The 13,752-nt window shown below is 36.5% G+C and overlaps 1 protein-coding gene across 1 annotated transcript in view; it reads left to right on the top strand.

The window, feature by feature from the left end:
• Positions 1-13,752, top strand: part of WDR64 (WD repeat domain 64) — a 63,428-nt gene that overhangs the window by 844 nt on the left and 48,832 nt on the right. The window contains exons 2-5 of the mRNA XM_085219647.1: positions 276-406; positions 6,396-6,498; positions 7,013-7,116; positions 9,665-9,694. Coding sequence (XP_085075773.1) covers positions 276-406; positions 6,396-6,498; positions 7,013-7,116; positions 9,665-9,694 — 368 coding nt within the window. The remainder of the gene's footprint in view (positions 1-275; positions 407-6,395; positions 6,499-7,012; positions 7,117-9,664; positions 9,695-13,752) is intronic.

Genomic DNA, 13,752 nt, shown 5'->3' with positions numbered 1-13,752 from the left:
TTTGTATATAAATTATGGAGTTAAGGGAAGACAAGAATAACTAAGAATTTTTGAGATATCCTTTTACCTATCTGTTTCCTATCATGTTCTGCAAAGTGGGTGGTTTTGGAGAGTAGGCTGAACATCTTTTTGGCAAAATGCTTTAATGGATACAGTGTGAGGAGCTGAAACTTGCATGTTACTGATATTTAAAGAAAAAACAGGAGCTAGGGAAGATAAGGACAGAAGATGTAGCTTCACAGTTTTTAACTCTGGATGTTGTTCCTCCAATACAGATGAGATAGATTATGATGAGTTCTATAGAACCACACAGACACTTTTTGGTCCAGAAGTCAAGGAGCATAATGTTAAGGCCTTTTTCAGGAAGATAAGCAACAATCCTGATGCAAGGACAGAATGGTGTGAGGTAAGGATTTTTAATATTTATTAAATATAAGCAACTCTACTACCATACCACCAACATTCACCTCTGACACTGTGGGCCAACATAATAAAATAGGAGGCATTACTTTTGGAGCAACCCTGATACATTAGCTGAGCTTTCAAATCAAAGTTACGCTACACTGTTTGTATGAGTTTGAGGAAGCTGTCCTCTAAGAATGCTTGAACTTATTATGTTGATGCACATAAATGCATGTTGAAGAATAACCTGACTGAATAAAATCATTTTTCCTGCTTGTTTTGTGAAAGAGCACTGAGCTGCTGACCAGAGCTGCTCATCCTGAAGCAATGTTTGATATACTAGATTCCTCACATGGCAGCTGGGTCTGGAGCATGGACCTGAGGCTAGAAATCATTATGTCCAGTCATGAACTACTTTACTGATACACATTTGCCTCAGGCATTGCAATAAAATGCAAGAAATGTTATCACTACAGTATGCAGTTTGTGCCCTGGGGATAGGTCTAACTTTAGCTAGACCATCATAAATTCTCTCTCTCCCTCTCTCCTTCTGCTTTACTCAGAGATAAATCTGCACCTTACTTTGATGGGAAACATTAAGAGCTATACTGCCATTTTAGTAGAGGGCTTTGTTACAACAGCATTCTTCCTTATTGAATTCTGTTGTAATTTATTTTTCTGTCTCTATGGTAAATGCAAATTCTGGAGAGGAAAAAAAGGAATGTAATAACGAGGTAAGTATAAAACAGAATCTGATTTAGACTCTCCCAGCTTCTGGTGGCATATAGCTTAAGGATTTTCTGTGCCAGATTTGCAGCTGCAGGATGTGCTTAGTATCCTTCAGTGGGATTTTTATCTAGTTGTTCATAAATTACTTCTGCATTCATCGAAAAAAAGATATTTCCATATTATCCAGTTTTATTCATTTTATGAAAAAGTACTTTGTTTTGTTGGTGGTCTGTTTCTCCTGTATTTTGTTTGCCTGTTTGTTTATTTGTCTTAATGTATTTTTTTGGGGGGAAGAAGTATTTCACACAAAGTTGCTGGAAGTTTATCTGTAAGGGAAGTTGTAGTTCCATTGCTAAATGTACAAAGATCAGACTATTTACATCACTCTGACTCTGATTTTTTTAACTCAATGTGGCCTTATCCAGCAAAGCTTGAAATACAATACTACTTCATTGAAAAGCTGCAGTGAATTTTTCAAGTTTTAATCCTGCTTAATAGGAAATTTGTTGGTGATATGTATCATCAGCTATTTATGCATTACAGAACACATTATTGATCCAAGCTCTGTTTAAACATCAGATTTTGTTACAAGTAGTTGGCTACAGAGAAAGAGATGAAAACTGTATAATCAATAAATATACAGATGCAATAATTATGAAATAAACAAGAGAGTTTAGCTAAGCAGGTTATTATACCAAAAAGAAAATAGATAGAGTGCTTACCTTTGTCCTGGGCTTGCCATAAAACTCAAAAGGAGGGATCTCCAGAAGAGACTCTTCCTTCCTGGTAGTCAGCTCTTAAATGGGTCTAGGAGAGGTGCAGCCAGGCTCCACCCCTTCCTGCAGCACAGGTGAATTGCCTTCACCTGTGCTCCTGTGGCTGACTCACTGCTCACCTCAGGTGATCAATCAGAGGTTCAGGCCATGATTCAGCAGTTCCCATACAATGGAATTAAGAATTCTGCAGATTTCGCTTACACTGAAACAACATTGTATTGATCATCTGATAGTTATTTGAGCCCAACTTACATTAACTGTAACTTGAATGTTAGCTTCTGTAATTGTGGTAAAATCCTTTCCAACGTGAATGGACCAAGACAGATATTTCCAGACTTACTGGAATAGTTTCTAATAAAATAAAAACAGGACTATTCTGTTTGGTGGTGGGTCTTTTTTCTATTTTTTTTTCCTCTGTCAAACTACAGTTTCAGTTTGGTTCGTTGAATCTTGGAGAGTTATTGTACAATTAATGAATATGTAGATGGTATAGTATATCCAGGAGCTTAGCTGATGTAACTGTTATATTGGAGCAGGAAAAGAAAAACACTCACCCTATCCTGGGCTCACAAAACAGACTCTGGTGGAGCAGATCTCCAGAAGAGATCCTTCCCTACTGGCAGTCAGCTCTTAAATGGATCTAGGAGAGGTGGAGCCAGGCTCCACCCCTTCCTGCAGCACAGGTGAATTGCCTTCACCTGTGCTCCCGTGGCTGACTCATTGCTCGCCTCAGGTGATCAATCAGAGGTTCAGGCCATGGTTCAGCAGCCCCATACACTTACAAATGTCAGAAATTAAATCAGTGGTTTTTTTTTCTAGCTATGCTAAGGGTTTATGACTGTAGCTACACTGTAGCTCTATGGTCTCCTTATCTCTTTTTCAATTTGCAATATTTGAAGATGTGTGTATTTATGCACTGGTAGGAAAGATAGATTTATTTTTTCCACTTATGTTATTCACTCCTTCTCCTTTTCTATTTTACTTTTTTGAAGCTGACTGTATTTAACACTTGATGAGTTTAAGAGTCATTTGCTTTTCTCATTCTTCTTAGGCTTTACATTGCTTTTAAATGAAACTTTTATTCAAAAAAGCAAATTTTCTGTTTTGCCTATTGAAAACTCTGTTGGAAAGGTAACTGTCCTCTTAAAAGACTGAAAACTATTCTGGGTATTCTTCGTGAAACCAGTTGTTTGAGATAGTGACAGAAATAAATAAGTCTCCTCTAATCGATGCATTCATTCTTATAATGTTCATTAAACTACTAATTATATTAGACAAATCACATTTTCTAACCTGCAGCTTGAATGAACATACTTAATTACCCTCTATGAAAAATGGAAGTAGCCTTGATCTTGCTTTAGCTTCCTTTTTATCACTTATTTTTTCGATTGTATCGTCAATCTTGATTACTTTCTGTAACATACCCAATATTCATCACATCTTCTGTGATCTATGCTCTAGTTTTCAAATTTTATTCTACAAGGACTTAATTTCATCCTGTTCTCCTGAATTCCCCTGCTGTTTTGTGACACTGTTGAGCATTTCATTTATCTTGAAAGCCAAGAAAGAAGCATACATGTCACTTTATTCCTTTGACGTTCCCCTTTCATCATCTCTGTCTCTCTCCCTTCCTAGAACTTTTCACTCTGACCATTTTCTTCTCTTCTTGCCCTCACAGTTATAAACTTTTCAAATTTACCTCTCCATATCTGGCACCTCTTTAGCTTGACAAAATCTGTAGAATTTATTTCCATTATCTAAGAGAGCATGGCCTTATGCAAGCATTCCATTCCTGTCTCTTCCAGATGTTTCTCTTTTTCAAGTGCCTTCATTTTCAAGATTTTCCAGCACTCTCCACAACAGCATACCTACACTCAAATGGAACTTTTCTGTGAGAAAAAATATATATATTAAAAAGATATATATATAAATATATATATTATATTTTTAAATCTTCTATTTAGTCATGTTAGAGTCTACTCTTAGGCATTCAATGGCTCTAAAATATATCTTAGTCTAACAGCTTCATTTATCAAACCTCTGCATTTCTTCCCTGAAGGTGGTTGACCCTTTGAAAGCTCTATTTTTAGAGGCAAACATGAAATATATGTAAATTGCATTCTGCCTGATATTCTGTTTTCTTTGTCAGTCTCTGCTATGGGCTGTGCACTAATTGAGATCCCCTGTCTCCATGTTGGAGTCAGCAGAAGCCATTTATGCTACTCTCAGGCATTTCTAAGATCAGAATCCTAGAACCCTTAGAGTTGGAAGAGACCTCTGAAGGCCATCTAGTCCAACACCCCTGCAATGAACAGAGACATGCACAGTTAGATCAGGTTGCTCAGGGCCTGATCCAGCCTCACCTTGAAAGTCTCCAGGGATGGAGAATTCACCATGTCTCTAGTCAATCTGTTCCAGTGCCTAACCACCCTAACTGTAAAAGACTTTTTATCCAACCTAAATCTAACTTCTTTAAGCTTAAAGCCATTTCCCCTTGTTCTGTCACCACAACCCCTGCTAAAGAGATATGCCTTTTTAGGGCAGTGTTATGCCTGCTGAGCAGAAATCAGATGTGTCACTGTCTGATGTCTGCAAGAGGCATGACAGGGCACACCTGGGCGTCTCACTTAGAGAGCTTCTACCTCTGTTGGCCTTAGGTCAGATACTATGCTGGCCCAACCATACCATCAAGACTCAGGATGACCTCATACTAGGCCAGTTTACTATTTAAAAATAAAAAATTCTCCTACCAAAAACTTAGTTCTGAGAAAGGTAAAGAACCTATTCTCCTTTGCCTGGTAAAATGGGAACGTGCTAAAAATGCAAAATGTCACTCTTATCTTCTAGAAAGATGAGAGGAATGATCCAGGGAACTAGAGGGCTGTTAGCCTAACCTCAATCCCTGATGAAGGTGATGAAACCACTAATTCTAGAAAACATATCCAAACACATAAAAGATAAGAAAGTGATTGGGAGTAGTCAGCATGGGTTTACAAAGGGGAAATCATAGAAATTGCATATAACCAACTTAATAGGCTTCTACAATGGCATGACTATCTTGGTGGATAAGGGGAGGGCAGCGGATGATTTATCTTGACTTTAGTAAGGCTTTTAATGTTGTCTCGCATGATATACTCTTAGTCAAGCTGACCAAGGATGGGTTAGTGGACAGGGAGACAGAAAGAATACTAGCTGAACTTCTCAGTGGCACAAAATCCAGTTAAGGCAAGACAATATTGATGTATGTGCCAGGGGTAACTGTTGGTAAATATACTATTTAATATCTTAATTGATGACGTAAATGATAGGAATTCCAGGTGAGCACTTGTTGCAGAGATGCATTCAAACATGAATCTGTATTCAGATTCATGTTTGGAAACAAGATGGAAAGACAAGGTGATGTTAAAAGAAATTAAACAGAGGAAAGTAAAGGATTGTAATGGATGATGTATTGACTGATGTTTTCTGATAATAATTGTGTACATAGTAAGGAGGGTGCTATGAAATGAAAGATAGAGACTAATATTCTGTAAGAATATGCAGAATACTTTTTGTTGAAAGATGTACACGTAAATTGCTCAGATAAGAAAATAGAAAGTTCTGGTGTATGAAAAATATTAAACTAGAAAGAAGTGTGAAGTTTTGTCTTGCGTACAAATGGGCTCTGCTTTCAGAACACATTAAAGGAAGTGACTATATGATGTCCATAATATGACAAAAGAGATGAAAAAGTATCTCTCTGTACAGCTATAAAGGGCTGACCTCATTTCCTGAGGAGATGACTAACCTGCACTTGGGTACAGGGATTGAGTTGATGAGAGCATTTCAGCTGGAACGTTTTGCCATCCTGGGAGAAATTAGCTACCAGCCTGCATTTCCCCTCCAGGAATCTTCATTACCATTACTACAAATGAAACATTGTAAGGCTGAGGGAAATAGTTGAAAAAAAGTTTTAAAAAATGGGCTGTATACTTTTTTTTGTTTTCTCCCCAAGCAAACAGGAATCTATGGATCTTGAGGGAAAAGCTCTTCTACGTAGGCTAACCACTATGCTACTTTGAATCAGTTTACAAACATTGTGACTTTTGTTTCATCTCCTTCTTCCAGTCTTTCATTCTAACTGAAGTCTAGCTCAGGAAGCACATGTAGATAAAAATGGAAAAAGGAAACAGAAAATGATTGCTTACAGGCAATCATAACAAATCAAATTGGTACTAATAGCTTTATCAATTAGACTGTTTTTATTCCTGGTACCGTTTATTCTGGCTTGTTTCCAAACACTGATGAAAAGTTGTGCCTGACTAGAAGATCTCTGCAATCTAAACTCATAATGACAGCTAATAACTGAGAGAAATAATGGAGGGAAATTCCTTATTCAGGAATTTGAAATGATAGAAAAATGACGCATAAAAATTGACTATCTGTATATAAACATATGTTCCAGATGTAGTATAAACTGCTAGTTTTGTTTTATTTTGTTTTGTTTAGATTTTTGGCTACTTCATAGAAGGAAATGGTGCTACGCCTTCCCATTTGAGAGAAGAAAACACAGTTTTCCTTACATCTGAAAAACAGCAGATTACTTATCGAGGTAATCATCTTGTGTTTAAAACAGAAACTCCCAAAATGTGTCTGTTCAGTGCTCCCTTTTGCACATCTTATTGAAGTTACGGTGATAAAATCTCATGGTTACTTTTGTTTACTAATCATGCTGCTGTTTCTTGTGTGTTCCAGAATAAGTTTCTTATTAAGGTTTGTGAGCACTCCTGAATCATTTTGAAATTACTAAGGTGTCTGACTCAGACTATTTATTTGGCTTTTGTGTTTTAAAAAAATATATATACATATATATTCTAGAAAGAACTAGTACATGGATGATGTGTTAATGTTATTTTAAAATGCAACATGGTTTTTAAAATTGAGTATAGAATAATATATGACTATGTTTTATAGCCTTGAAGTTGGTGCCAGTATGTATTTCAGGAAGATAAAATGTTCTTGGTATATGGTTTTATTTCTTTAGTATTATGGGTTTTTTTCTTTGTATGTATTGTATGTAGACTTTTCTGTCCTTGAGATGAAAAATCACCTTGTGTCTTTCACAGTTGTCAAGGAACGAGATATGATTACAAGCATAGTGAAAGTGCCCCATCTGGATTTCACTATAACATCCTCTCAGAAAGGAGTGCTAACTATTTTTAACAACAAGGTAATTCTGACTCAAACTTTTCCTTATTCTACTAAGTAGTATATACATGAACTGGGTTAACTGTGATCTAGAGTGCAAACTTACCCATAAAAAAGCCAGATATCTTTTTTTTTTTAAGTTAACTTTTCCTATACTTTTAAGTACAGTGGCAAATGTACATTGTTATTTTAATTATAATCCTACTCAACAATCCATAAAAGATAAATAAATAAGTAAAAAGAGTAAACAAATAAATAAGTAAATAGAGATTGCCAATAAGAAAATGAATAGAAGTCAGTTCAATATAAAATAATCTGCCTTTTTTTTTTTTTTTTAAGTTTTCTTAAATTCTATATATGCTATATTTGTCACTGTGTATTGCATACACAGCGGAAACCAGAGAATTAACTGTTCTCTACAGCTGCTGGGAATATTTAGAATGGACAGAAAGATTTTTTGGTTGTTTGCAAAAAAGAGTTATTCTATAAGTAGGCTCTTAAAGCTTGAAAGTCTTGAATTTTCTGTCAGTCTTCATGACACTCCTTCACAGTCACTCCCCTTGTCAGCAAATTATAGGGAGATCTGTACCATTTTAAGTAGAAGTTCAGGTTCAATATCATTTTAAAGTAGGTTTTGTAAATGAGTCTCTGAAATGATATTACTATTTAAACATACAATTCTAGCTGCCATGAGGTACATCACAGTTCTATGTTCATTCAAATGTTCTTTACATTTATACAATTTTAATACAACTAATTTATTAAAAGCTTTTCAAACAATGAGTAAAGCTTTTAAACAGCAGTAATATTTTCTAGGGGGTCAGCTAATCAGTGCATAATGCTTCTAACAGCGGTTTGCAAAGCAACAGTGTTCTCCTGTGGATGATTAAACAACAAAGAAATACTGTAGTTTTGGTAAATACTGAAGTAATTTGTTTGAAAGCTTACTTCATTGTCCTCCAGAGTATTATCCCTCTTGCATACCTACAAAAAATAATTTCACAGATTATAATGTTAAAGTTAGTTTCCCTTCTCCCGCTCCCACACCTCCAGCCCTCCAACTGCTTTGAAGTTCTGAATTGCTGCTTTCTCATTGTCTGGACTGATGTCACTCTGACACCAGTGACTGCAGTGTAACTGATATTACACCCAGCTGCTTAACGCAGTGAATTACAGGAAACCTCAAATCCCATTTACAAATGGGATTTAAATTCTGAAAATGATTAAGGCACTACGACATTTCAGTTGATCTGAGCAAATGACCTTTGACTTCACTAAAATTGCTCTGATGCATCTTGATGCAAGATAGAGAAAAATCTAGCAGTTTAGCATTGCATTCATTTGAATCTTGTGACTAAAATATGACTTCATATCATAAAGCCAAATAAAGAATTAACAGCTTTTACATCATTTTTTTCAGTCAAAGGCCAAGGACTTAAAGTGTCCTGTCCTTAAGCCTCAGCTAGTGAATTGTTTTGTCTAATCTGCCTTTTTAGCGTGTTGATAAAGGACTATGAATATGCTTGCTCTGAAGGTGCTGCTTGGTAAGACTTCTGCTCGGAATATGAGCTCATGAGCAATGTACTGACAGATAATGAAACTTATTTTTGTATAATTCTTGCACTTTTAAAGTACAGACCATTAAATACATGATCTTCTTGGATTGATATATATCTCACATAAGTCAGTGTGTTCCATGCACATGAGTGATGAATAGTGTTTGGTCTGATATAATCAGGGAATCTGACTGTATGGGGCTGCTCAATCACGACCTGAACCTCTGATTGATCACCTGAGGCGAGCAATGAGTCAGCCACGGGAGCACAGGCGAAGGCAATTCACCTGTGCTGCAGGAAGGGGTGGAGCCTGGCTGCACCTTTCCTAGACCCATTTAAGAGCTGACTGCCAGTAGGGAAGGATCTCTTCTGGAGATCTGCTCTACCGGAGTCTGTTTTGCTGAGCCCAGGATAGGGTGAGTGTCTTTCTTTCCTTACTCCAATATGACAATTACATTAGCCAAGCTCCTGGATATACTATACCATCTGTATATCCATTGTTTATACACTGACATAAAACACATTTTAACTTTGCGACATCTGAGACATTTGACTATTATGAAACTTTTATATGGAGGAAAAGATAGGGCCATATTCTATTCATTCACACTGAGGAAAACTGATGTCCAGTGCAAATAAGCTTTCCCCGAGATTAATTTGGTATTGTTTTATCTGCTCTTTAGAAAGCACATATTACTAGTTTTTAATTGATACTGTGTGAAATCTGAGAATAGCTTAAAAAGGTAAGAAACCCAATTTACATATAAGAATAAGAACAAGAAAGAGATTTTAAACCACCTTACTGCTTTTCAGTGTAGTAAACTTCAGTTTAATGTAAAATTTGTTTAACAGTACTCTACTCAAAGACTATCCTTGGTAACGCTGTGCATCACACCTTTATGAGAAGAAATACCACGATCACTGCTTCTCGCTTTATGAAATAAGGAATTGCTGGCAGAGCTGTTTTTAGACTTCTAGTTTAAATGCTAACAAGTTATTATTTTTATTTTTCAGATGAAAGTTCTGGCAACCACCAGTGTTAAAGTAAGTTCATTTTCCTCCTTCTTTTAAATCTTTTTGAAGTAAAATTCAATAAGTATTATGGTGAAATAATTAGAGACTGAGCATTCTTTGGTATGTCTTCTGACCTTGAGACTTCTGTGTAATCTGACATGGGGTACCATTGGATGAACACACTCAGTTTTTTCCTTTCAGTTAAGCAAATGTTTATGTAATCTGATTTACTTCTTCTGGTAAAAAGAAATCTGTAATGAATTTTGCTTTTTTTCTACAAAATTGTCTATTGGTAAAATTTCTACTCATTACCTTTCTAAGACATTTTATTCTAAGCTGTAACACTTCCTTTGTTGCTGTAAAATTTGACTGAGAAAAAAAATATAACTTTATTAGTGAAAAACAGTTCTACATCTTGCTAGTTGGATTGGTAGACTACATAGTATGTACTTTAAAAGCTCATTTTAGGTAATTAATTTCCTTCAGTTAACCTGCAGCCAAGAGGAGTGCCATCAGACCTAACACAGCAATGTGATCCTTTGACCTTAAAGTCTATGTGGGTGTCTTGTGCCAGGGGACAGTGCATTTTTGTTGATTCTTATGCACATGCCGTGATTGTTCTAAAATGAAATAGAAATACTCAAGGCCACAAGCCCAACTATTCAAAGTTACCAAGTTTGGGCATGGATTGTATTTAATTTGTTGCAAGGCTAATCTGTCCTGTGGAATTGATGTGGAGAGAAAAACTGTAAGGAACATTCTTGAGACGTGTTGGCTTTTAGACACAGACTAGGGTCGACTTAGAGCTTCTCTTATGATTCTGTTACAGGAATGAATTTTGATAATTTGCTCCTACTTTGTTTCTAAGAACAATTTTTCCAGTCCATATAGGTAAAGGTAGAATTAGAACACCCTTCAGTGCTTTTCCCCAGGGACACCAAGGGGAAAAAGCTGGGATGCCAGTCTGATGTTGCACTGAGCAGTATGTGGGTGCATAGTACTCTTTTTCGTCTGGGCACTGCACACTAATGTTAGAGGTAATCATCAGTAGAGGTGGATGGTGTTAATAAGAAAATACTTGGCAGCAATGGCAGAATTTGCACTGTTCAAGGAGACCTTTGCCATATGAAGGGAGAAAGGGGGATGGGTTTAAAATGATGGTACCTCTTCATGTTGTAGTATAGTAATTGTTAGAACTGAGATTCCAAACAGATACAGTACCAAAACTGGTACGTTTTACATCATCTGTGAATGCAGACAGCTGTTCAGCTCTGCACCATCTGCTGTCTCTTACTGTGTTCCACCTTCCAATGTTTTTCCAGCTGAGGTGCACATACTTTTATATGCTTCCCTAGGGAAAGGACAAGGGAAGATAGAAATAGTTCAGATTCCTCCCCTTTGGGATGGGGTATCATTGTTGCTGAGTATCACTGGATTGGCAGAGATCATTGCTGCACACAATGCTATGAAATCCTTCTAGCCCTCTGTCTGGAGGATTAGTAGTTGCTTATTTCCTTTTTTGGTATTAGAACTGTGAAACTTTCACATTTTTGTTAAAAATATCCCTCTTCTTCCTACTCTGCCTTGTCTTAGGAAATGAGCAATCTTAATTAAATATTCCTATTTAAATGTTTGCACTGAAAAGTCTTCTCCTTAGCGATACAGCTTCCTCTCATTCTTCCTCTAATTACTGTGCTGAAAACTGAATGAAACTGGCTATTTTTGGCTGGAACTTCTTGGTGTTTTTAAAAGATTTAGATCTTTGCAGAACATAATGTTTTAAGCTACTTTATTTCTAAAAATGCTATATCCTTATCCCAAATTGCTGTAAAATAAAATGGGTTGAGATAAGATAAGAAGTTCCACTTCCCATGGAGGGATAAGAGAACAAATTCCACTTACTTCCTATGCAGTAAAAATAGTATATGGAGCAGAGATGCTAAGTCATGGCTTGAACCAGTGATTGAGAATCTGGTGGGAAGGCAAGGCCAACCCAGGGGAGCTTAGGTGCATGCAATGCACTGAATGACCAGAAGGAGTGGAGCCAAGACCCACTCCTTCCCAGACCTCATTTAAGGGTTGGCAGTAGAGGTAAGGGTACTTTGCTGGAGATTTGTGCATATCTGGGGTCTTCTGAAGGTAAGCGGAGTCTTTCCTAAAGCAGAAAGGCTGTGAAATACAGTAGTTCTAGGAATAAAATCAAATAAGTTGCAGCCATCAGAGTTTTCCTAGCATCATGACAGTGTAAATAGAAATTAAGCAATGACTACGTTGTATTAATCATTTATGATTTTGTTCCAGATATTTCATGGTGAACAGGTCACTTCAATCAAAACTGATTTTATTCCTTTATGAGGTTATGTAGCTGGGCAGAAATAACAGAGGCATAAATATAAAACTTAAAACTGTACTATATTTGACTTAATACCACATGACTTTCCATTTTAAAATATGGCCACTGCAAAAAAAAATACCGAAGTACATATTAAATGAGTTAAGGACTGTCCAACTGACAGGGACCGAAAATAGTAGACAGCATGGGAATGCTGTTGAATGGAAACAGTGAATAAGTTGCTTCTCTTGCAGCATGGAAGTGAAATGCCTTAAAAGACAGATAATACAAAATAGCATAGACAAACCTAGTGGATGGAAGCTAGAGTCAGACAAGATAAAAAAAAAAATTGTACTGGAGATGGAGTGAAGACAGAGCCCTGGAGTGACAGGGTGAAAGAATATTGAAAGCTGGTGTAGGTGCCTGGGTTGTCTGTCAAGTACTGCAGCATAAAGAGAAGCACATAAAGCTTTTGCTTTAAAGCTGAACATAGGCCACATGTTTTGCTTATAGTCTGTCAGACTCTTCTATCTGCAGCTTCTCAGTGAGTCAAATCAATCTGTCAATGCGCACGCTGTTTTTTTCTTTTTTCAGGACTTCACTCTGTTTCTGATAAGTCTCAAGTCCCACAAGGGAGTCTGTTTTGGCAAGAAATTTCTTTGTGAATTTTAAGGATATAGGCACCATACTCTACTATTTACACAGCCCGTTTATTCCATATCTTGAACATAGAACTAGCCTGGAGGAGATCATTCAACTTCAGCAACAATCTCTGCACCTCTGTTAAGCTCTATGTTTCTCAGCGAATGTTCTCTGGAGCGTGCTATGAAGGAAGCCTAATTCAGTTGTTTCTGCAGACCTTTGTATCTATGGGTCTTTAGTGTAATTTAAGTAATTTCTCTTGAATTATTTAAGACAAATCTAGTGCAACTTTTTTTAAGATGTGAATCTTTCATTTATATATGTGAAAAAAAATTCTGTTGAAGGAAGAAAAATACTAGTGCAACTGGCTGAATATTGTTTTCCATCTCTCTGTTGGTATCATATCATATCATTCTGCCTCCTATTGTCTGTAGACTGAAACAGAGAAGAACATAATTAACACTTCTTCCTCTACCTGTAGAGTTGGTGTTAAAATGCCAACTAGAGAACTGACTCCTACAAAAAAGAGAATTCTGTAAATAGGCATCTAAGAAAAATAACCTTTGAAATAAAACACAAAATGTCCTGTTCTTTTCTTAGCTTAAATTTTGGGTTTATTAGAAATTACTGGCAATTCCTGTATAGTTTAGTCTATACTCCTTTTCTGGTCCAATTGTTTTTTTTTCCATTTACGGAATAGCACTCGAGGTAATTTACTTCCCACTGTAATGACTGGTAAGGTCTATCTCTCACTCTTCTGGATGCTACTTCGCAGTATTTTGTTTCCCTTTGACCGAAGAATATCTTTCACTCACTGGACCACCTACTGATCTTACATTTCTATGTCTTTTTAGATCTCAGTCCAAATTCAATGAAAACTAAATCATTAAAAGATAAATGCAAAGAGTTACAAGACTGTTTTGTAGCATAGCAACTGTAATGCCACCTGACAACTAGAACCAGCATGGTATCTTTGCAGCTTGTAAAATATTTGCTATGCAATTACATATGTCATCCCATTATACTCATCACTAATCTGAATTTTTCCAGCCTGGCCCTCTCATTCTTACTAAATGATGCAGAATTTCTGAATATCCTAGTAGCACCTAGTACT

The sequence above is a fragment of the Meleagris gallopavo genome, chromosome 2 (genome assembly GCF_905368555.1).
Source record: "Meleagris gallopavo chromosome 2, MGAL_WU_HG_1.1, whole genome shotgun sequence".
Classification (NCBI taxonomy): domain Eukaryota; kingdom Metazoa; phylum Chordata; class Aves; order Galliformes; family Phasianidae; genus Meleagris; species Meleagris gallopavo.
Note: the sequence above shows the minus strand (reverse complement) of the source record. Positions and strands in the feature narration are given on the sequence as shown.